This window comes from Paroedura picta, chromosome 3 (assembly GCF_049243985.1).
Source record: "Paroedura picta isolate Pp20150507F chromosome 3, Ppicta_v3.0, whole genome shotgun sequence".
Taxonomy (NCBI): Eukaryota; Metazoa; Chordata; class Lepidosauria; order Squamata; family Gekkonidae; genus Paroedura; species Paroedura picta.
In genome coordinates this window covers 12168982-12193555 of record NC_135371.1, presented here as the reverse complement: position 1 = coordinate 12193555, position 24574 = coordinate 12168982, and the positions used below count along the sequence as shown (strand labels likewise).

The following is a 24574-nucleotide window of genomic DNA, read 5'->3' as shown; positions in this document are numbered from 1 at the left end:
AGGGGCTCATGGGAATTGTAGTCCATGGGCATCTGGAGGACCACAGGTTGACTACCCCTGAGGTACATGATTGCACATAGGCCCACCAGCTACTCCTGCAGAGAGGATGTGGGCAAAGCTGCAGTGGGAGGGAATGCTGGGAGCTACTTCTGGCCATGGTGGGCAGAAACCCAGGGAAGGGCTCTAGACTCAGCCATGGCAGCAAGGAGCACCAGGTTATGGCTACAGGGCACACTCTTGGCATCCCTGTGGTGTCAGGGAGCATCAGAAGAGGCTCCAGATTTAGTTGCTCCTGGGATCGCCTCCTGGCCGGATGTTAATGTTCAGCCCTCATTCAAGAGGCACAAGTAAAGGCAAAGAAATTGTTAAAATGCAATAAAAATAGGAGTCTAGTGGCACTTAAAGGATTAACAAAATAAATTCCAGCGTTACCGTTGGCAGTCTTGTAGGTGCTGCCGGACTCTTGTTTTATTTTGCTGCTACAGATAAAACATGGGATTATCAGATTAAAAGAAAGACCGGTTCTGCAACTGATGTCATTTGCCGTTGGCTAGTCCTGTGCTCTAGAAAAAACTTTTGCAAATCTGAGAACAGCACATTGAAGGAAGAAGAGAGAACAGACGTAGAAGACTCAAGGCAGCCACAAGGCAGACAAACAAGTTCCGCTCCTTTATAGCAGATTGTGCCCTGCCCAAGTGACTGTCAGAAGACCAAAGACAATCGGTCGCTTTTTCTGGGATTGACCTCTTCTTTCCGACTTGCCCCAACAAAAATGGCAACAGAACAGCATTCTTCTGCAAGGGGTGAGCAATTTAGGTTTCAGTGATAGGATTGTGAGTGTCTTGCATAGTGCAAGGGGTTGGACTAGATCAGTGGTCCCCAACCCCCGGTCCAGGGACCAGGACCAGTCCATGGATCAGTCAGTACCGGGCTGTGGCTTCTCCTCATCCTCTTCCCTGGCTGCTGACTCAAGGGCTGCCCTGTCACTCTGCCACCGGCTCACCTTTGGTGCTCTCCAGCGGCCGCCATGGCTGGGGCTCCCCCTTGGCGTGACACTGCACAGCTGCTGCTGGCAGTGCCCCCCAGCAGGCGGAGGGAAGTCAGGGGCGCCAGGGAGAAAGCAAGCAGAACAGGGGCTCAGGCAGCGGCGACGTCCCTTGGCAAAAGACTACCCCTCGCCCCCCGGGCCTCAATAAAATTGTCAAGCGTTGACCGTTCCCCGGTGATAAAAAAGGTTGGGGACCACTGGACCAGATGACCCAGGAGGTCCCTTCCAACTGTTATTCTGTGATTCTATGATTCTGAAACAATATTTGGGAACACATTCTTTCAAAATAAGATGAAAAATGAACATCTAAACCAGGGGTAGTCAAACTGCGGCCCTCCAGATGTCCGTGGACTACAATTCCCAGGAGCCCCTGCCAGCATTCGCTGGCAGGGGCTCCTGGGAATTGTAGTCCACGGACATCTGGAGGGCCGCAGTTTGACTACCCCTGACAAGTGAACATCCTTGTGTCATTGACAAGCATTAATGAAACAAGGCAGGCAGCGGATCCAAAAGCCAGTGAGAAGGGCGAGGCTGGCGGTTAAACTAGCAGTCAGCTTCCTGAGGTAAATCTGACAAAACGGAACGAGAGAAGAATTCTCTGATACTGCTGTCTCAATAGTGTCTTAAATGCAGAAGTACTCTGACACTTTTCTGAATAGACGTCATAGAGGCACTTACCGAAAATGCCCAGCATGATCACACCCGACCCAAGGAGGACACAGCAAGCGGTTAATATCCCTATCGTGATTTTGTGCCGTCTGGAGTTTGTCTGTATACCTGCAAGGATAAAAAGATGGTTTAACAGGTTTTAAGTGGACTCAGGTGATTGGCATTTCCCTCTCTATCACAGTTACTAAGAGTAAAGGAAAAAACAAGCCTTTGAAATAAGATGTGCCACTGGTTTTTACAAAAATTATTATCGTGGAACCCAAACAGGCGACACCATGCCCTGATTCAAGACATTTCTTGCCGTGCAGAGAAACACTCAATTAAAAATGAAATTTTAAATGTTTAAAATACCAGAGTATTCAGGAAAGAACTATTACCTCAGGTGTAGTCCTAATTTTGATTCCTGCAACACAGTCAGGAATTGTCAGGGCTGGCTAACATCCTGAAAAGTTAAGCTGTGAATATCTGCCAACCTTTATTAGGTAAGCTATTTACATTCCCCCCCCCCCCTGCCCTGCAGATTTAAATCATTTTAGGATTTAGGCTGTAGAGAAGTCAGCAGCCATTTTGGTGAAGACAATGCTATCTTGTTTAGGCATCTTGAGATGCTATTGGTATCATGTATGAACTAGGGTCCAAGCCCGTCGCATTCAGGAATAGAACGGGTGCTAGATTAAGGGGGTGGAGTGGAAGAACTCTGCAGATGGCCTCCCCCTCCCCTCAGGACATGGAAAGGCTTCAGGCAGCTGTTAGGGAACTCGCTGGCAGGGGCAGCTCTCACACAGCAGGGATCTGCAGCCTCCGAGCCTCAGAGGAATGTGGAAGGGGGAGGGGGTGGTCAGGGGTGGGGGACGGAAGGCAATTGGCTGGTCGCTGGACAGACAGACAAGCCGGTTGGAGGAGGAGGCACTTGGGGAAGGGACAGCCGCTTTTCACTACCCGAAGGAGTCTTAAGAGTGGCTTACAATCGCCTTCTCCTCCTCTCCCTGTAAGGTAGGTGGATCTGAGAGAGCTCTGAGAGAAACTGCTCTGTGAGAACAGCTCTAGCAGGACTGTCACCCAGCTGGCTTCATATGGAAGAGCGGCGAATCCAACCTTGCTTGCCAGATTAGAAGCCGCCATTCTTAACCATTATACCAAGCTGGCTCCAAGAGAGAAGTCTGGCTTATGCCTAATTCTATTCCCCCTAATTATCTAACCAATTGAGATTTTCCTTTGTCTTCACCAGACATTTAGGTCCAGAGGAGGGTTGGGTAGGGGCTAAGGACTCTTCTGACATCTTGTTACTGAAAGGAACTCTTCACATGCTCTGAGGAACCTGCTGCAGCCTAAGTAACATGTATTTGGCTGAGTTAGATTAACTGTACTTTTTACTTGAAAGTCTGTGCACTGTGTTATTGTGTGCCTGTATTTTGTTTTGCCTTTTAGTCACCACTTCCCCCTTCTCCCTTTTAAAATAAACAGATTTATAAATACAGTTTGGGGCTTTGTTTAATACAATCTGTTTCTCCAAAACTCTCCCATGTGCAGATCATGCAGGCACAACATAGTTCATTATAAAGTATTTTCCAGAGTTTGTTCTTTCACTTTTCTATTGTTCCAGCACTATGCTGGAAGGATACCTTCTCAGTGGGTCAGTCTAGAAGTTCTCAGGACTCTACTGAGTGGTGGCAACTGGTTACCAGGGTGCTTTTGAGGGCACCCTTAGTTCAAGAGAGTTCCCCAGTAAGGAAAAGCACCTCCCTCCTTCCCTCCATAACACTGCCTCAAACTCCTTGAAGGGTGAGATAAAAAGGGGAACGATGGGTGGGGTATAAATGCGACAAAAAAATAATAATTTCTTTTCCAGGATAGAATAATATATAACCACCGAAATTCAGTCACCCAAAACTGAAGATGAAAAAACTCTGGGGTTGCCATCCCCAGACTGACAACTGGTGGAAGATTAAGCTGGAGCGGGGCGGCGATATGGCAATATTCTAGCATTTGCTTAAAACTCTATGGTTTGACCATAGAGTTTATGGTGAATCCTCTAGAGTGGGAGTCATCAACCCCCGGTCCGTGGCCCGGTACCGGTCCGCCGCCCGGTACCGGTCCGCAAAGGCCACAGTACCAGGCCGCTGGCAGCCGCGCCTGCCTCCCCCCCCTCAGTGAGAAGCTCAGGGAAGAGGCAGGCCCAGCACGCCGGCGATGCAAATGCACACGCACAGTTGTCGCGTATGTATGTTTGCGCCCCCTGGTGGCGAAAACATGCACGCACAGTTGCAGCACATGCACGTTAGCCCCCCCTGGTGGTGAAAACGTGTGTGCGCAGCAACTGCGCGTGCGCATTTGCGCGCAGCTGCCGTGCGGCACCCGGGCCGTCGGCTCTCCCCTCGCCCCGGAGGCGGTCCCTGACCAAAGAAAGGTTGGGGACCGCTACTCTAGAGTGTCACCCAATGTGATGATGTTACTTCTGAGTCGTGTTGGAAGTGATATCACGGCACTGGTACTATGTAAATCACCTCCTCCCTCCTTTCCCCCAAAGTGGCAACAGGCAGAAGTAGGTCTCCCTTAAAATCACTGGTTTTCTGCTTCTTGTTTCTCGAAGTAATTCCAGTGCCATCTTGAGAACATACAGAGAAGATCATTTTCTCCTCTGTAGACAGACAGCAAACGTTGCTGCCATGGGAGTTTAATGTGGAGATTAGTTTGTAAGTGTCTGGTCCATTTCAGGTTGTGCTCTGTCTGCTTGGGAGCATCTCTGTCTTGCCTGCCATCTCGTGAGCTTAGAGTCCCCACCATCCCCCTCTTCCACCACCACGACCACAATATCCTGTCTGAGCTGGCCAAGAACTCTTCGTGCACCAACACTGGAAAGGAAACCCATGGTTGGAAACAAAGACTGTGGGGGCATTTTTCAGTGCTGAGATATTGTCACAACTTTCCTGGCAGATTTTCCTCCTGCGAGCTTCTGAGAGAGATGTGGTCTGTGCTGCCCATTGAGGGTCCATGCTTAATAGTCAGCCAAGCAATGTTTTCCACAGATAACCATGGCTAGTTTATTCAAACGGCGGAGTGAAACAAAGCACAGCTACTTTATAAAGCTACCCTGCAGTAAAACCACCTCACTCGGGAGCCCCACTGTTCTCAGAATTATCAGCCACTCCTCTCTGGCTCTAACCTTGACCCACAACAACTTCCGGCCTGGCTTAAACAAGCTGCCCCTTGTCAACTGTTCTGAGAGACGCCAAGCCTCCTCCACTTCCTTCAGAGTCCTGCACAGAGGGATATAAGATTGTGTTGATGCTGTGCAGACCCGGAGGTGTTCCCTTTTTATCCCTCCCTGCCAGAGCATGAATGACGGAATGTTTCAGGCCTGGCCCTTCCACCTTGGAGGTCTTGACACGCTTGCCATAATGAGGAAGTCAACCAATTCATACCATCCCTTTACTGGGGATGGTACTGGGGATGGTAGGGCTGCTAGGCCTTATTGGGCCACTGGTGGTGGACGGGAGGGTAGGGCTGCCAGGCCCAGGTTGGGAAACTTCTAGAGATTTGGGGACGGTGACCTGGGGAGGTCAGGGATCTCAGTAGGGTACAATGCCATGGAGTTCACCCTCCAAAGCAGCCCTTTTCTCTAGGGCAGGGGTAGTCAACCTGTGATCCTCCAGATGTCCATGGCCTACAATTCCCATGAGCCCCTGCCAGCGTTTGCTGGCAGGGACTCATGGGAATTGTAGTCCATGGACATCTGGAGGACCACAGGTTGACTACCCCTGCTCTAGAGGAACTGTCCTCTGTAGTTTGGTGATGAAATGTAATTCCAGGGGATCCTCAGATCCCACCAGGAAGCCAGCATCCCTAACCTCTTCTAAGTGTTCCACAGACCAGTTGCCAATCTCCAGGTGGCACCTGAAGATCTCCTGCTTATTACAGTTGTTCTCCACTCATTCAAAATCAGACTCCTCTGGAGAAAATGGCTGCTTGAAATGGTAGACTCTATGGCAGACTTTCTCAGCCAGGGTTTCGTGAAATCCTGGGGGTTTCTTGATGACCCTGGAAGGGTTTCCAGAATGGATGGGAGTTAATTGATTTATGTATATACTAGTTTCAAAGCCCATTTATAAAAATGGGCTTTGAAAGGGGAGAAAGGGAAGGGGAAGGGAGACGCGCCACCCACCCGGGCGAGACTTGCTGACTTTAAGACCAACAAAGATTTATTCAAGGCGTGAGCATTCGAGTGCAAGCACTCTTTGTCAGACGAAGAGTGCTTGCACTCGAAAGCTCACACCTTGAATAAATCTTTGTTGGTCTTAAAGGTGCGACTCTGATTTTATTGTGCTACTTCAGACCAACACGGCTATTCATTTGAATCTTGCTATAATAATGTTTATTTTAATTATGAGATACAGTGATATTGCATTGTGTGTCTTCCCAACTGAAAGAATAAGGGCACATTGCCAGCCACTTAAGCTGCATATTACGATGGCAGTTTGACACAAAGAGATCATTCTCCACAGCTGCCCCATTTAACCGCTCACTTCAAATGGATCCAATTACTCTTACAAACACAGTTTACTTTGTCCTCCCAGCCATTCAGAAATTCGCCTAGGGTGGCTTGTCACATTAATGGATTTGTTATTTTTCCAGCTCAGTGGCTTGTTATCGGTCAATGCTTGGCTGTGCTCCAAGACACTGAGATGGATTACTAATAGGATTACTAACTATTAGTGGCTACAATCCCCTAAAGTTCAGCCTATATTCTCAGTGGCTAGCCCGAGCTAACAGATTATGAGCTCTAAAGGTACAACAGTGTTAGTCTTTTGAAGCAAAATATTACTATTATTTCTACTACTAGTAGTAGTACTACCACTGCACTACTACTTGTAGTAGTACTAGTACTCCACCATGACTACTACTAAGTAATAGCAGCAGCAGTATGACACTTTAAAGCTTAATTCCCTAAATAAAGTCTTTTAATTGTTATCAGTCTTTTTTTCTTTTGTTTTTACTGGATTATGGAAGTGAACATCAGAGCACTGATATCACCATAAAGGCTTGGATCTTTACGAGATGTTCAGCGGGCCACTCCTTGGTGGTGCTGATCTCTTCCAGGTGGATCATGGATTTGATCCAGAAGGGCAACAAAATCATACTGCACACTTACAAAGAAGCAGTTTCTTTCTACATGCTTGGGGGGACTCCCTGATGCGCAGACAAATATTATTTTGCAGATTAACTGATAAAAGAAGAAATACACTCCCTTTTCTCTGCCTTTTTTCACTACAGGCTGGGAGGAGCAGGAACACTAAAACACAGTGATACTATATCCGAAGATCTGTAGAAGATGGCTTTATTTGGAACAACTGAATGATAAACACCTAGAAATCCACTTAATACATCCAAACCTTACCTCGCCACTGGAACATCGCGTTGTGTTTCTGTCGGTCTTTCCTTGGGCAAAAGTTTGTGTAACAGGCCTCTTCCATCTAGTGAAATGTCCCAAGGCTGGTAGCAGAGCTCTTTTCTACAGCACCCAACCCAGCTCTCTGTGAGAAGCAGCAGTTCTACTTGTTCCTCCGTGGCAAGGAAGAGTCACACAGGAAGCGGGGGCTCTGAACACTCGACCACCTCCTAGCACTTAAGATTCTCTGCTATCTACTGGGGGCTGCCCAAAGCCTCTTTCCCCCTGAAAAAAAAAATCTAGTTTCTATTTCAAGTTCAGGGCCTCAGATCTACTTAGAAAAACAAATTCTACAACTAGCAGCCAGGGCAGCTCGATATCTGTAGCTGGAAAAGTTTTGGAACAAATCAATCAAACCGCCGGTCCTTGAGCAGTTGGAACAGAGAGCTGTGATTTCTAAGACTCCGCACAGGTTTTGCAGGAACAAGTCATCCCTTATCTCTTTTTTTGAGAAAGTGACTACCTTGCTGGATCAGGGGAATGCTGTATTTCAGTAAATGCTGTATTTCAGTGAAGCTTTTGATAAGGTTCCTCATGCTACTCTTGTCGACAAGTTGGTCAAATGCGGAATGGATCCTAATTCTGTCAGGTGGACCAATAACTGATTGACAGATCATACCCAAAGGGTGCTTGTTAATGGTTGAGCATCCTGTTGGAGAAAATTGAGCAAGTCGAGTGCCCCAGGGATCTGTCCTGGGGCCTGTGTTGTTCAACATATTTATAAATGATTTGGATGAGGGAATAGAGGGGGTACTTATTAAATTTGCAAACAATACGAAACTGGGAGGGGTGGCAAACACCACAGAAGACAGAATCAGAATACAGGATGATCTTGATAGGCTTGAGAAGTGTGCTAAACTGAATAAAATGAAATTCAATAGTGACAAATGCAAAGTTCTGTATTTAGGTAAAAAAACCAAACATATATACCATTATAGGATGGTGGAGATTTGTCTTTGCATTAGCATGTGCAAATGGGATCTACAAAACTTAGTAGACCATACATGAGTCAGCAGTGTGATTCGATGGCTAAAAAGGCGAATGGGATTTGGGGCTGTATCAAACGGAGTATTGTGTCCAGATCATGGGAGGTGATGGTACCGCTTTACTCTGCTCTGGTTCAGCCTCACTTGGAGTACTGTGTTCAGTTTTGGGCACCAAAGGTGAAGTGGGATGTAGACAAACTGGAGCATGTCCAGAGGAGGGCAACAAAGATGGCGAGGGGTTTGGAGATATGAGAAAAGGTTGGGAGAGTTTGGTCTGTTTAGCCTGGAGAAGAGATGACTGAGAGAGGATCTGATAACCATCTTCAAGTATTTAAAAGGCTGCCATATAGATTATGGAGCAAAGCTGTTCTCTCTTGCCATGGAGGGATGTACAAGAACTAATGGGATGAAATTAATTCAAAAGAATTTCCATCTAAATATTTGGAAGTAGTTCCTGACAGAGCGTTTTCTCAGTGGAACAGGCTTCCTCGGGAGGTGGTGGGTTCTCTCACTGAAAATTTTTAAACAGAGGCTGGATATCTGTGAAGGTTTAAGGGGGTGGCAGCTTACAGTGGATGAATGATAGGGCTGTGAGTGTCCTGCATTGTGTGGAGGTTGGACTAGATGACCCAGAAGATTCCTTTCAACTCTGTTATTCTATGATTCTACTAATGCTTTCCTCAGTGGCTTTCTTTTTAGAAATCTTCAAGTATTTACGGGTGTTACAAAGCTACTAGTAGTACTCTATAAATAAAAATATAAGTAACAGTGAATTTTACAATGTTATCATCAGAAGCTTTATATGCACAACAGCAAAGAATAACCAACAGAGAATCAGAATTGCAATACATGCATATCCTTATCCATAGTTTCTCAATATATTAGTAAAACAGCCTGGGGGATGGAACGTGTCCAGCTGTCTGAGTTGGAATAGGGCCAATCAGGGTGATTGGCCCAGCCCCTGAAGCTCCCGCCCATTGTCCCTGGACTCTAGCCTCTTTGCTCTCAGATGCACCTCAGTGCCTGGAGCCAGCAGCAGGTAAGGGGAGAGGGCCCTGGGCAAAGGATGGTGGTGGAGGGCCTGCTAATGCTAACAAGGGCCTCTCGGCCTGCTAAGTAGGGCCTCTTGGCCTGCTAGGCTGGCCCTGCTAACGAGGGCCTCCTGGCCTGCTGACTGCCTGCTAAGGAGCTCTGTCCTGGCCCTGCTAACGAGCTGTCCAGCCCCTGCCCACCCCAAAGCCACCTTAAGCTGCCTGGCCAGGGGCCAGAACAGGGGACCCTTTCGAGTTTCTTAATAAAGAGTTAATACAGTGGAGAACTCCACCTGGTGGAGTCTTGGTACATGCCTTAAATGTCCTCAGAAATGTAACACTTAACCATGTATTAAGTAGGAAAACCTAGCATGTTGATGAATGAATCATTCTTAAAGCGATAGAAACCAATTTTAAAAAGAAACAACTTAGGTTTGAGTTTAAACCCTTCGGAGAAAGGGACTGGAGTTTAAATATATGATTCCCGTTGCAGCAATTTTTCATAATTTTCTATCTCCTGGTTGTTGAATATGTTCCAAACCAAAAAAACCCCTAAAACCATTGTGATCATGGTTAGATTTCAAGAAGTGTTCTACCATAGGTTCTTCCTTCATGAGATTGGTGTTCTATTATAATTTCAAATGGTCTGGTAGACGTGCCTATATAAATGAGGTCACCCTTGCATATTATGCAATAAACGACATCCTTGGAGTTACAGTTAAGGAAGTCCTTAATATGAACAATAAAATTATTAAAACGGAACTAGTCAGTTTCATAAAGCGACTTACAAACTTCGCATGTGCTGAGCTTGAATTAACCATTAGTAAGTGCTTGATCCTGGTAAGTCTCTTTACTGATAAAGCTGTTTTGACCAAGCAGTAATATCAGGGCTCTCTCAGCCTCACCCACCTCACAGGGTGTCTGTTGTGGGGAGAGGAAAGGGAAGGGGACTGTAAGCCTCTTTGAGACCCCTTTGGGTAGAGAAAAGCGGCATATAAGAACCATCTCTTCTTCTTCTATGTAGTTCTGTAAGGGGACGGATATTTACTACCGTTTGCTTTTGAGAAGTGTACGCTCAGAAGTCAAGATACAAGATTTTCACTATACAAGCCCGTCTGTCGGTTTCTTTGCTCCTTGGCTGCAATCTCCAGGTGGGGCCAGGAGATCTCCAGGAATTACAATTAATTTCCTGATGACAGAGATCAGTTGCCCTGGAGAAAAATGGCTGATCTGGACTGTATGGCAGTGGTCCCCAACCTGTGGGCCGTAGCCCGGTGCCGGGCCGCAAAGGCCATGGCGCCGAGCCGTGGCTCCCTCTCCCCGCCCCCCCCCCCCCGCAGTAAAAGACTTCCCAGGCCACAAGCTTGCAGCCCGGGAAGCTACTTACTGCGGGAGGGCTGGGAGAGGGAATCAGGGCCGGCCGCGCCCGTGCAGGCTGCGCCAGCGCGGCCCGCGGGTGCGGCCCGAAGCGTGGGCGTGGCTGCGGGCCCTGCGGGCGCGGCCCAATGCCCTGCCGGTCCCCAGCCTAATAAAGGTTGGGGACCACTGCTGTATGGTATTATGGGCTGCCCCCCTTCCCAGAGTCCACTTCCATATCTCAAGGAATTTCTAAGCCAGAAGGTGGCAGGCCTACCCTGTCCCATTTCTGCTGGCAAAGAAACAGGGAGCATGACTTGAGAAATCATAGAATAATAGAGTTGGAAGGGATCACCTGGGGTCATCTAGTCCAACCCGCTGCAGAATGAGAGTTGGCTCCACAGAACTTTCAGAAGGGCCTGGCGGGGGTCAAGGAGGAGAAGGAAAGGTGCTTCTGCCTGCCCCCACCCTTCAAGACTCTCCGGTTGTTTCCCTGATCTGGCCAAGATCTCCTCATCACAGTCATCATCGCAGCTTGGTGTAGTGCTCAAGAGTGAGCTGGGTTTAATTCCCTGCTTCACCACATGCAGCCGGCTGGGTGACCTCGGGCCAGTCTCAGTTCTCTTGAAGCTGTTCTCTCAGAGCTCTCTCTGTCTCACTTACTTCACAGGCTGTCTGTTGTGGGGAGAGGAAGGGAAGGCGATTGATCGTAAACCGCTTTGAGACTCCTTCGGGTAGTGAAAAGCAGACTATAAAAAGCAATTCTTTTTCTTCGTCTGCCTTATGCACATCTTTGACAACGCCGCCAGAGGCAGAATAGTAAGAGAGTTTAAGCAATGCTGGGCAGGAAGGGGATTTCCACCAAAAAAATAAAATAAAATATGGCTTTCTTCGTTCAAAAAGAAAGGATGGCGGGCAGCCAGTATTGAGCAGCTCACGGCAAAAGCACAGCTCGCCGACTGACAGAAAATGAAAGTAATCGTTAGAAAAGGAAACTAATCCACCATGCTTGCGAAAGAGGTTCCTACAGGCTTTACCTAAACGTCTTTCCTTCAGTTTACCAAAGGTGAGTCCAAATGCTGTCCCGAACAGCTGAAGGTGGTTCTGACTGCCTTGTTTGGTGCAGTGGTTAGGAGTGTGGACTTCTAATCTGGCATGCCGGGTTCGATTCTGCGCTCCTCCACATGCAATCAGCTGGGTGACCTTGGTCTCGCCATGGCACTGATAAAGCTGCTCTAACTGAGCAGAGATATCAGGGCTCTCTCAGCCTCACCCACCCCACAGGGTGTCTGTTGTGGGGAGAGGAATGGAAAGGCCACTGTAAGCCGCTTTGAGCCTCCTTCGGGTAGGGAAAAGCGGCATATAAGAACCAACTCTTCTTCTTCTTCTTCTTCTTGTAGATTTGATTCAATGTGTGTGGCTGAAGGGGCTGAGCTCCCTCCGTGGTTGGGGAGGAAAGGAAAGTACCTTCACTGTCTTCTTTGCTTCAGCAGGACTAAAAACAACTCTGTTTAGAGCACTGGAGTGGCATGTGGCCTTGGTGAGAGAGAGTAGAAAAAGTCTTCTGTCTCCCTTTCTTGCCAACGACTTAAAGGTAAAGGTAAAGGTATCCCCTGTGCAAGCACCGAGTCATGTCTGACCCTTGGGGTGACGCCCTCTAGCGTTTTCATGGCAGACTCAACACGGGGTGGTTTGCCAGTGCCTTCCCCAGTCATTACCGTTTACCCCCCAACAAGCTGGGTACTCATTTTACTGACCTCGGAAGGATGGAAGGCTGAGTCAACCTTGAGCCGGCTGCTGGGATCGAACTCCCAGCCTCATGGGCAGAGCTTTCAGACAGCTGCTTTACCACTCTGCGCCACAAGAGGCTCAGTTCTAAGCCAACGACTTAGAACTGCTCAATTACATAAGGAGAGTCACAGATCTCTAGTATAACTCATCATTGTGTTTATTCCACCCACCCCCCTCTTTAAAACTTTGGCCCCTTTTGAAAATGGCAACTTTTCAGGGTGTTCAGAACTTGCCAGGCGGATTAAGCTGAGAGAGAGTGTGTAAGAGGCCCAGGGATCTGTCATCCATTTATCGTTTTCTGTCTGCTAGCTGCGACTTCTCCTTTGCATGCTGCTGCTGGGGGTGGAGGGGGAGAAATGTTTTTTAAAGGAAGCCGTCTACGTTGTTGTATAAGCAATGACTGTTTTTATGACTTGCATGTCTTTTAACTCCTTTAAAAAATGTTTAAATGAGACGTGTGCTTTTCCCAGAGCCTTTTCTGTGAATTTTAATGGTTGTAAAATGTGATTTTTATCAGTTTGCTTTAAATGGTTAGCCATCCGGGTGGCTCCGACAGGGTCAGAAAGGCAGGATACAAATTCTGTAAATAAATACAGGTCAACGTATTGAATATGTTTAATTAGATATTAAGTTCGCCTATTGATGGCTTTCTTTTGGGTTTCTTTTGTAATACAAAAGCAAAGGTAATACGTGCACAAAATGCAATTGGGGAGCCATCAGGATTGGTGGCCCTGATTTTATGCTGGCCCTCATATCAGGGAATTGGGGATGAAACTGCATGATGTTCAGTGACAGAACTGAGAGATTTTTTTTAAACTAGTTTATTTTATTTATCATTAGCTTTTTATACTGCCCTACTCCCATAAAGGCTTGAGTTTGTTGTTGTTGTTAGGTGCGAAGTCGTGTCCGACCCATCGCGACCCCATGGACAATGATCCTCCAGGCCTTCCTGTCCTCTACCATTCCCCGGAGTCCATTTAAGTTTGCACCGACTGCTTCAGTGACTCCATCCAGCCGCCTCATTCTCTGTCGTCCCCTTCTTCTTTTGCCCTCGATCGCTCCCAGCATTAGGCTCTTCTCCAGGGAGTCCTTCCTTCTCATGAGATGGCCAAAGTATTTGACTTTCATCTTCAGGATCTGGCCTTCTAAGGAGCAGTCCGGGCTGATCTCCTCTAGGAATGACCAGTTTGTTCGCCTTGCAGTCCAAGGGACTCGCAAGAGTCTTCTCCAGCACCAGAGTTCAAAAGCCTCAATTCTTTGACGCTCGGCCTTCCTTAGGGTCCAACTTTCGCAGCCATACATTACAACTGGGAAGACCATAGCCTTGGGCAGGGTGATGTCTCTGCTTTTTAGGATGCTGTCTAGATTTGCCATAGCTTTCCTCCCCAGGAGCAAGCGTCTTTTAATTTCTTTGCTGCAGTCCCCATCTGCAGTGATCTTGGAGCCCAGGAAAAAAAAAATCTGTCACTATCTCCATTTCTTCCCCATATATTTGCCAGGAATTGAGAGGGCCGGATGCCATGATCTTCGTTTTCTTGATGTTGAGTTTCAAGCCAACTTTTGCACTCTCCTCCTTCACCCGCATCAACAGGCTCTTTAGTTCCTCTTCACTTTCTGCCATTAGAGTGGTATCATCTGCATATCTGAGGTTGTTGATATTTCTCCCTGCAATCTTGATCCCAATAAGTGACTCCTCTAATCCCGCATTTCTCATGATGTGCTCCGCATATAAGTTAAATAGGCAAGGCGACAGTATACAGCCTTGCTGAACTCCTTTCTCAATTTTGACCAATCAGTGATTCCATGTTCAGTTCTCACTGTTGCTTCTTGACCTGCATATAAATTTCTCAAGAGACAAATAAGATGCTCTGGTATTCCCATCTCTTTAAGAACTTGCCACAATTTGTTGTGCTCCAACACAAGTCAATGAAGCAGAAGTAGATGTTCTTCTGGAACTCTCTAGCTTTCTCCATGATCCAGCGTATGTTGGCAATTTGATCTCTAGTTCCTCTGCCTCTTCGAAATCCTGCCTGTACTTTTGGAAGTGCTCTGTCTACATATTGCTGGAGCCTAGCTTGTAGGATTTTGAGCATAACTTTGCTAGCATGAGAAATGAGTGCAATAGTACGGTAGTTTGAACATTCTTTGGCATTGCCCTTCTTTGGGATTGAAATGTAAACTGACCTTTTCCAATCCTGTGGCCATTGTTGAGTTTTCCAAATTTGCTGGCGTATTGAGTGTAGCACTTTTACTGCATCGTCTTTTAAGATCCACTGGAATACTGTCACCACCACTAGCTTTATTGTTGCTCAGACTTCCTAAGGCCCATTTGACTTCACATTCCAGGATGTCTGGCTTCAGGTCAGTAACTACCCCATTGTGGTTATCAGGGATATTAAGCTCGCTCTTGTACAGTTCTTCTGTATAATTTTGCTACCTTTTTAAAATCTCTTCTGCTTCTGTGAGGTCACTACCATTTTGGTCCCTTATCATACCCATCTTCGCATGAAGCATTCTCTTCATATCTCCAATTTTCTTGAAAAGATCACTGGTCCTGCCCATTCTATTGTTTTCTTCTATTTGTTTGCACTGTTCATTTAAGAAGGCATTCTTATCTCTTCTAGCTTTTCTCTGGAATTCTGCATTCAATTGGGTGTATCTTTCTCTTTATCCCTTGCCTTTCACTTCCCTTCTCTCCTTAGGTATTTGTAAAGCTTCCTCAGCCATTTTGATTTCTTGCATTTCTTTTTCTTTGGGATGGTTTTCGTTGCTACCTCTTGTACAATGTTGCGAACCTCCATCCATAGTTCATCAGGCACTCTGTCTATCAGATCTAATTCCTTAAATATTTGTCACCTCTACTGTACATTCATCGGGAATATGATTTAGTTCATTCCTGAGTGGCCTAGTGCTTTCCCCTACTTTCTTCAATTTAAGCCTAAATTTTGCAACAAAAAGCTGATGATCTGAACCATAATCGGCTCCTGGTCTTGTTTTTACTGACTGTATAGAACTTCTCCATCTTTGGCTGCAGAGCACATAGTCAATCTGATTTCTGTGTTGACCATCTCGTGATGTCCATGTGTAGAGTCGTCTCTTGGGTTGTTTGCTATGACCATTGTATTCTCTTGACAAAATTCTACCAGCCTGTGCCCTGCTTCATTTTGTATTCCAAGGCCAAACTTGCCTGTTATCCCAGTTATCTTTTGGCTTCCTACTTTAGCATTCCAATCCCCCATGATGATAAGCACATCATTTTTTGGTATTGCTTCTAGAAGGTGTTGCAGGGCTTCATAGAACTGGTCAACTTCATCCTCTTCAGCAGCAGTGGTTGGGGCATAGATCTGGATCACTGTGATGTTGAATGGTTTGCCTTGGATTCGAACTGAGATCATTCTGTCATTTTGGGGATTGTATTCCAAGACTGCTTTTCCTACTCTCTTATTGATTATGAAGGCTACTCCATTTCTTCTGTGAGATTCTTGTCCACAGTAGTATACCTGATGGTCATCTGAATTAAATTCACCCATTCCTGTCCATTTTAGTTCACTGATTCCTAAAATGTCGATGTTCAGTCTTGTCATCTCTTGTTTAACCACGTCCAGCTTGCCTTGATTCATGGATCTGACATTCCAGGTTCCTATGGAATACAAATCTTTACAGCATCGGACTGTCTTTTCACCACCAGTTACTTCCACAACTGAGCGTCCTTTCGGCTTTGGCCCAGTCGCTTCATTCATTCTGGCGCTACTCGTACTAGCCGTCTGCTCATCCCCAGTAGCATATTGGACACATTCCGATCTGAGGGGCTCATCTTCCGGCGTCATATCGTTTTGCCTTTTGGAACTGTCCATAGAGTTTTCATGGCAAAGATACTGGAGTGGTTTGCCATTTCCTTCTCCAGTGGATCACCTTTTGTCAGAGCCCTCAGCTATCACCTGTCCGTCTTGGGTGGCCCTGCACGGCATAGCTCATAGCTTCACTGAGCTACGCAAGTCCCCTTGCCATGGCAAGGCAGCGATCCCTGAAGGGGGTGGCTTATCTTAGAAATCTGTAAATATAGAGGAACAATGGGGAGGGTTTTTTAAATTTCAAATTTAGCTACCTAATTGGTTGTACCTGGGTCTATCCCATCAGATTTTACAGATAAAACTGATTCCCAGGGATGCAGGGTCCTATTCAGATTGGAGATGTAGCATGTCAGGAAAGGCCCTTAAGCCTTCTTCAAGCCTTTCTCATGCCATGTTTTCTTGATCTAAAATGGCATCAGGGAGCTATTTGCTCCACTGAAAAAATGAAATGTCTTCCCAGGGCAATTTTAGGCCAGGGAACTAGTGAAGGGAGAAGGATTTTCCCCCCCCTACAGTCCAAAATCTAAATTTGTCCTTTATATGCCTGGGTATTTAAGCTGTACCTGGGAATTCCCAGTGCCACCTCTCTTTGATGATCTTTGGGACTGTATGCCCTTAAATTGCAGGGTGGGGCCCTAAATTGTGGGGTCCTTCAGGGAGCTATTCTCTCCCCAATGATATTCAATATATGTATGTGCCCCCCCTCACCCAGCTGATCCAGATTTTCAGGCTGGATTCTCACCTGTATGCAGATGACACCCAGCTATTTCTGTTAATGGGTGATCATCCATCAACTCCCCCAGACAACCTGGCCAGGTGTCTGGAGGCTATGCCTGACTGGTTTGAGCAAAGTTGGCTGAAGTTAAATCCAGCCAAGACACAGGTCCTCTGGCTGGGCCAGCATGTAGAATGGCAGATGATACAGCTCCCAGCATTTGATGGGGCACAATTAACACCAGGACGGAAATCTGGGCATGACTCTGGATCCTTCATTAACAATGGAGGCCCAAGTGACAAAGACCTGGCATTTCTCCATCTGCATCAGGTGAGACAGTTTACATCATACTTCTCACAGCCAGACCGAGCTGATACGATCCACACAACGGTCACTTCTAGACTAGACTTCTGCGACTCGTTCTATGCAGGGCTGCCCTTGAGACTGCTCCGGAATCTCCAGTTGGTCCGAAATGCAGCTGCAAGAGTCCTGAGAGGGACTCATTATGGAGCACGCATAACACCAGTGCTCACTCAATTGCCTCGGCTCCAGTTTGGGGACAGAATCAGGTTCAAGGTGCTGGTATTAACTTTCAAGCCCTTAACAGTCTGGGACCCGTGTACCTGTGGGACGACTTTCCCCCTTATAACCCCCAAGAGCGTTGGGATTGTCACGACAACATCTGCTCAGGTAAAGCTGGCCCTGGCCCCAGCCTAGTGGAATGAGCTCCCAGGAGAGATCAGGGCCCTGTGGGACCTAAATCAGTTCGGCAGGGCCTGCAAGACATCCACCATTTTAGCTGGCTCAAAGTAGGAGGGGAAAGAGAGGGAAGATCCGCTCCTTCCAAACCACTCCCATCAAGGACTAAGTCAACATGAGTAAGAGAAATGGCAGCCGAACTGGGTGAGATTCCTGAGGAAACAAGCACGGTATATAGTGAGGGGCTTTTTGCACGCCTTCAAAATAGCACAATGGTTGCTAATTGAAAACGCTACTGATTTGCCATAACGCACGACATCGTTGACAATCTGCAACACTCCTGAAACCGATCCGCAAAAAGCGCTTCGTTGTAGCGCTTTCAGGGAAATCCCAAAAAGTGGATTCACCCTCCGGAAAGCGCTACACTCTTGCAACCAATCTGCAACACTAGCGATAAAGACATGTGTGTTAACATTGTTGCGGTTTCTACAAAGTCCCTCCCCCTGGCTCTCTTCTCTGAGCTTCCGGCGAAGCGATCGCCATTTTTTTTTTCTCCGAGCGAGCGGGGATAAACGCACCAGCGAGCCTTTTTCAGTTTAGAGGCTTCCCCGGCTTCAGTCCCTCCCCTTCAGTCACTAAGCACAAACCACAGAAAAGCACGTTTGCTGAAGTATTTTCCCTTTATTTTTTACACATTCCATTCAGCCGAAAATCGGACCCGTGAGAGGGGGGGGGATTTTTTTTTTTTCACTCGGAGGGAGCGTGCCAACGATCAAACGATCAAATGACAGCTCAAACACACTAGGCAGCTGGATGGGTCTCTCCGTTGCAATGAATCTACACAGATTCGTTACAATGGGTCTGTTTTTTTTTTTTTTTTTTTTAAACCTTCCTTAAAGGGAAAGGGGCTGTTTGGGAGCATGCTAACGGCTGCCCGTTGGCTGCTTGACGGCCAGGGGCGGGACGAGCTTGGCAATAGCGCTTCCTTTCTAGCGATTTTTGCTGAGACCGGAAGCCTGTGGGAAACGCTACAAAACGCAACTGATTCCACTACAAAGGCAGGTATGCATAACAACGAATTCCACTATTTTAAATGGCGATTTTTCATTCAGTGACCAATTTGCAACAAAGATCCCGGTGCGTAAAGCCCCTGAGATCTTGAGAAAGGCACAAGGGGGTGGTGGTGGTGGTGGTTTCAGTTTCAATACCTGGTTCCTGTAAATGGGTGTAGCCAGCAGAGTACCAGGCCCAGAGTAGGAGGAGAAAGAGAGGGAAGATCTGCTCCTGCCAAACCACTCCCATCAAGGACTAAGGACAGGTCTGTGTTTGTCTTCTAGTGAGGGCTGATGAATCTCCAGAAAACTATTCAGAGAAAGGGCTGAGTCACTCTCCCTGCTCATCTTGTGTGGGTCGGGTTGAAATGTGATGAAAGCCTTTTCCACAGCTCAGTGCAGAAGGGCTGCAAGCATCCACACCAAGTGCACACCCAGACACACGCACACTCATAAACACACATGAAGTTGTCCTCTGTTGAGGCAGACCCTTGGTGTCTCTGGGCAGGTCTGGCCAAAGGCTGTGGGCACCCTACGTTGGTCAGGCCAGGTGGCCTCTTCCCCACTGACTAGGCTGGGCCTCCCTGAGACTCCTAGAATCATAGAATGACAGAGTTGCAAGGGACCTCCTGGGTCATCTAGTCCAACCCCCACACTATGCAGGACACTCACATCCCAATCGCTCATCCACTGTAACCTGCCACCCCCTTGACCCTTCACAGAATCAGCCTCTCCGTCAGATGGCTCTCCAGCCTCTGTTTTAAAATCTCCACAGATGGAGAACCCACCACCTCCCGAGGTGCACGAGGACTTTGAACCATCAGGTAGCCCAGAGGGTCCTCCTTAAGCTGCCAGGTGACCAGCCCAGACCACGGTGGTGTGAAAAGCCATCAAATCATAGCTAATGTATGGCAACCCTGGTAGGGTTTTCATGGCAAGAGAAGAGGTTTGCCATTGCCTGTCCCTGGGTGGTCTTCCCCATTCAAGTACTTACAATGGTCAGCCCTGCTTAGCATCTGAAATCTGATGAGATCTGGCTAGCCTGGGCCATTTTGACCAAGGCAGCTTGGAGCATCCAGCTTGTAAACTAAACAAAAAAAAAAAAGGACATAGAGAAAGATCTTAAACAGGTTTTCTACAGCTGTGCGGAAACAGGATGCTGTAAGTAAAAGTGGCTAAGAAACATTTGCAATGATTTCCTGACCAGAGTGGCTGAAATGTGAGAAACTATCTTCTACTGGGGCATTTGAAAGCTTGTTAAAGGCGCGGGGGGGGGGGAGGAGATGAATGCTTTTAGGGATGTGGTGGTTCTTGATATATTCTTATACACTTGGGGGGGTAGGAAGTGTGTCTGTTTTGACAATGCAACATGAAAAGATGTGAAGCGCAACCTTTATCCTACTTGCTCAGGTTTCTAATTAAATATGACAGGCCCCTAAGAGGGTGTTCTGTGAGAGAGCTGGTCAGGGAGGGGATAGAGTCCATGTATCTCGGTGGAGCTACCAGAGCAATGAACTGCTATATTGGTTTAGTGCCCAAGTCGGTTGAATTAGAAGAAGAGCTGGGTTTAACACCCCGCTTTTCTCTACCAGAAAGAATCTCAAAGTGGCTTACAATCGCCTTCCTTTTCTTCTCCCCACAACAAGCACTGTTGGGTATGCAAGGCAGCAGAGGGCTGAGCTTGGGGTCGGGAGCAGGATCCAAGCAGCCCCGAAGAACAAACAATGAGTTTGAACCTCCTGTACATATGTATATAAGTGGAGGGGGGGGGCGTGTCCAGGCAAGTCTCCAGTCTGCGTGGTTACCGTCAACATGTACCCACTCCTGGAAGCAATCAAGAGCTGCTTGATGCATGACCGCATGTCGCTATTTCCTAGTGAACCCACTATACAATGATATAGATCAGGGGTAGTCAAACTGCGGCCCTCCAGATGTCCATGGACTACAATTCCCAGGAGCCCCTGCCAGCATTCGCTCTATTCCTAGCGTACACATCTTTTGTTTGCCACTGTGAGGTTTGATGTTGACAAAGAAATCGGAAAGGTTGGTTGTTAAAGCCTTCTAAGGGGGATGCCTTGCTTCTTTCTGCTGGGCAGATGTGAAGGCCGGTAAATCAGTGAAGAAGAGAAAAATTGGGGAGAATTGGTCTGTGAAAGCAGCTCTGATAGGATTGCGACTGGCCCAAGGTCACTCAGCAGCTGGCTGCATGCAAAGGAGCGGGGAATCAAACCCGTCTCTCCAAATTAGAGGCCACCATTCTTAAGCATTACACCAGGCTGGCTCAACTGATTTCCAGAGATCAGCCCCCCCTTCCCTAAAAATGACAGCTTTGAAGGGCAGACTTTTATGGCTTCCCCCTCCCAAACTAGCTGTCCTTAGCTACTGTCCCAGATCTCCAGGCGTTCCCAATATCAGCAATCCTAGAATCATAGAGTTGGAAGGGCCCATACAGGCCATCTAGTCCAACCCCCTGCTCAACGCAGGTCAACCCTAAGCATCCTAAAGCATCCAAGAAAAGTGTGTATCCAACCTTTGCTTGAAGACTGCCAGTGAGGGGGAGCTCACCACCTCCTTAGGCAGCCTGTTCCACTGCTGAACTAGGAGCAGGGAAAGCAGATTAACCACTACCACCACACTGGCTCTCCTACACCACGCTGGACTGCCATGGTATTATTAGGAATGTTTGGTTGGCCAGCCAAACATCCCCTTGTCATGCGCCTGTCATTTTGTACTGTTTTCAGTGCATCGTCTGGCTGCCACGATGGTTCTCGTTCTTGTGAGGCAGACCCCCCCCCTGAGATGTACTATTATTGTTCCTCCTCTTTTTCGATTCTAAAACGTCTTTGAGGAAGCACCTGCAGGCACAGACATGACTCTGCCACTTCAGACAAGCTGGAGGCAGCTTGTTAAATGTATGACTTATTGCGGTTTTGGGGATTTGATATATTGCAAAGACTACACATGCTCAGCAGCCCAATCTCCACACTTCTATGACCAAAAAACAAAACACCTGCCCAACTCATCACAGTTGGTGACTGACCACTAATACTAACGCACTCTCATGTCAATAAACATTTAATGGTTCTGCTTCTTTCATCCATGTAGTGGTTAAGAGAGGCGGCGGCTAATCTGGAGAACTGGGTTTGATTCCCCATTCTTCCTCCGCAAGCTGGGTGAAATTGAGCCAGTCACAGTCCTCTCAGCTCTCTCAGCTTCACCTACTTCACAGAATGTGTGTTGTGAGGAGAGGAAGACCAGGTGATTGTAAACCACTCTGAGACTCCTTCAGGTTGTAAAAAGCAGGGTACGAAAAAACAGTTCCTCTTCTTCAAGTGGGGTCCAACGACTAACCCCCCCCCCCCCGCATGAGAACCCCCCCCCTTACCTTAACCGCATCTCTCAGTGCCAAAGAGGTGACCCCTCTGCAGCACGGTTGCTCCCAAGGAGCCCCAGAATTCACAGGTTTCTCAGCCTACTTAGAAGTCGGATGAAAAACTAAAGACAACCTTCCAAGTGTAAAGGAAACTGAGGATGACAAAGCTGTTTTGTAACCAGTTCTTTGGAATCTAAGACTAAACATTGCGCAACTAACGGAAAAAAAGAGTTGTTTTTTATACCCAACTTTTCACTGCAGCTCATAATGGCCTTCCCTTTCCTCTCCCTGCAGCAGACAACCTGTGAGGGAGGCGAGGCTGAAAGAGCCCTGATTTTACTGAAGAGTTGGTTCTTATATGCCGCTTTTCTCTACCTGATGGAGTCTCAAAGCGGTTTACAGTCACCTTCCCTTTCCTCTCCCCACGACAGACACCCTGTGAGGGAGGTGAGGCTGAGAGAGCCCTGAGATTACTGAAGAAGATTTGGTTCTTATATGCCGCTTTTCTCTACCTGAAGGAGTCTCAAAGCGGCTTACAGTCGCCTTCCCTTTCCTCTCCCCACAACAGACTCCCTGTGAAGTAGGTGGGGCTGAGAGAGCTCTGACAGGACTGCTCGGTCAGAACAGCTCTATCAGGACTGCGACTAGCCCATGGCCACCCAGCTGGACGCATGCGGAGGAGGAGCGGGGAATGAAACCCAGATTGCCAGTATAGAAGCTGTCGCTCTTGACCACTGCACCAAGCTGATACCAACTGGCTGCATATCCACTGCTACTACTTCATTTTCTTTATTACATTTCTATGCCACTACTGGTTTACAACACATTCTAAACCAGGGGTAGTCAAACTGCAGCCCTCCAGATGTCCATGGAGATTCGCTGGCAGGGGCTCATGGGAATTGTAGTCCATGGACATCTGGAGGGCCGAAGTTTGACTACCCCTGTTCTAAATAATCAAAACATTTACTATTAATTAAAACATGTAGATATTAATTTACAAAAATGTGTTAAATTTCTCCTGAGCAAATATCTTCTTTCCCATTGGGGGGGGGAGGGGGAGTGGTGTGTTGGTCTAGTTCTTCAGTGCCCAATGTTGTTCCTACATGGTTTCCGCGTGGGGAGGCCAGCTTTGTTGTTGTTCTGTCCGTGGAGTCAACCATAGGCCTGGAGGAACAGCTCTGTCTCAACAGGCCTCGCAGAACAGGGCCGTGGGGCCCTAGTTTCTTCTGAGAGTGTTCTTGAAAGATAATTTATTGTACAGATGCCAGATAATTCTCTATGGCTGGTGGCAGTTCCCAGAAAACAGGGGGCGGGGAGTGACAAACCAGAACATAATGTTGTGATGCTGAACAGTGTCATGGATCTACCCACCTACACCTCCTGAGATGAGAAGACGGAGGAAGCCAGTCCCACCCCTTGGAAAGTGCAAAAAGATCTGCTGGACAATAAGGCTCCATCAGGTGCAGAGGGATTGTTTCAAGCCAAAGCAGCAGCATCTCTGCAGCCACCAAGAAGTGACCCCTCTGCAGCACGGTTGCTCCCAAGGAGCCCCAGAATTCAGAGGTTTCTCAGCCTACTTAGAATGTGACTGAAAAACTAAAGACTCTCAACCTTCCAAGGGTAAGTGGGGATCTGGCAGATTAAGGTGGAGGGGGGGATTGGGTGGGGCTAGAGGGGCTTGGGGGGCTGAGGTTTATATGGGCTTCTGTATCTGTATTTTCATTGTATGTTTAATGCGTTGTGAGCTGCCATGAGATGGCTGGTCTGGGAGCGGCAGCATATAAGTAGAATAAATAAATAAATAAAATAAACAGGCCAACTGGAGCTCAACAGATCTTAGAAGCTAAGCAAGGTCTCCCAAGATTAGTACCTGGATGGGAGACCACCAAGGAACATGCAGGTCACTATGCAGAGGCAGGTACACAACCTCTGTTTGTCTCCAGCCTTGAAAACCAATTAGAGTCACCGTAAGTCAGCTGCAACTTGACAGAAGGAGAAAAACCATGTTTTCTGATGGGCAGGTATTTCCTCAGTTTGTGGCAGATAACCAAGTGGACCCAAATTTGTTTATAAATGAAAGCGTTTCCCCAAATGTATTTATTTTGGGGGGGGGGGGAGAAGAATGCTGGGATGCTGACCAAATCACTTTCTAGAGGCTGGACAAATAGGTGTCCATTTTAGCCCTAAACCAGAGGTTCTCAATCGTCCTATTGCCCTTAACACCTCATGTTGTGGTGACCCCCAAATATAAAATCATGCAAGGTGTTCTTTCACAGAAATTAAACCCAAACTGACCCATGGCGTGAAGATCCATGGTTCATGAGTGCATATAAATTGGTTTTTTTTCCAGGATTTCTCAGTTCAGTTCTGCTTCTTGTCCCACCATTTTGATCTCGCGCTTTTCCGCTGCTCCAGACAGATAAATGCTCTATCTCGATCTGCCCCGCAAGGCTGTTGTGTAGATGGTGCTACCCTGGCCAAGCTGCTTGCCCTGCTGTGACTACTGTGAAAGGGTTGTTCGACCCACAAAGGGGTCCCGACCCCCAGGTTGAGAACC

General features: G+C 47.4%; 2 protein-coding genes across 7 annotated transcripts in view; one reads left to right on the top strand and one right to left on the bottom strand.

Annotated features, from left to right (window-relative positions):
• Positions 1 to 22293, bottom strand: part of LOC143831532 (killer cell lectin-like receptor subfamily F member 1) — a 30576-nt gene extending 8283 nt beyond the window's left edge. Inside the window, exons 1-4 of one of the 6 annotated variants that reach the window (XM_077324583.1) lie at positions 22030 to 22293; positions 19639 to 19731; positions 7113 to 7812; positions 1727 to 1825 (exon numbers count right to left, since the gene is read on the bottom strand). In XM_077324583.1, the coding sequence (XP_077180698.1) occupies positions 1727 to 1825; positions 7113 to 7188 (175 nt within the window). In that variant the 5' untranslated portion in view covers positions 7189 to 7812; positions 19639 to 19731; positions 22030 to 22293. Of the gene's footprint in view, positions 1 to 1726; positions 1826 to 7112; positions 9909 to 19638; positions 19732 to 22029 lie in introns of those variants that run through there. The other 5 variants (XM_077324584.1, XM_077324585.1, XM_077324589.1 and 2 more) reach the window with 5 other exon arrangements.
• A 293-nt stretch (positions 22294 to 22586) lies between these two features.
• Positions 22587 to 24574, top strand: part of LOC143834493 (uncharacterized) — a 42260-nt gene continuing 40272 nt past the window's right edge. The window contains exon 1 of the mRNA XM_077331319.1: positions 22587 to 23637. The gene's annotated coding sequence lies outside the window, so the exon portion shown is untranslated. The remainder of the gene's footprint in view (positions 23638 to 24574) is intronic.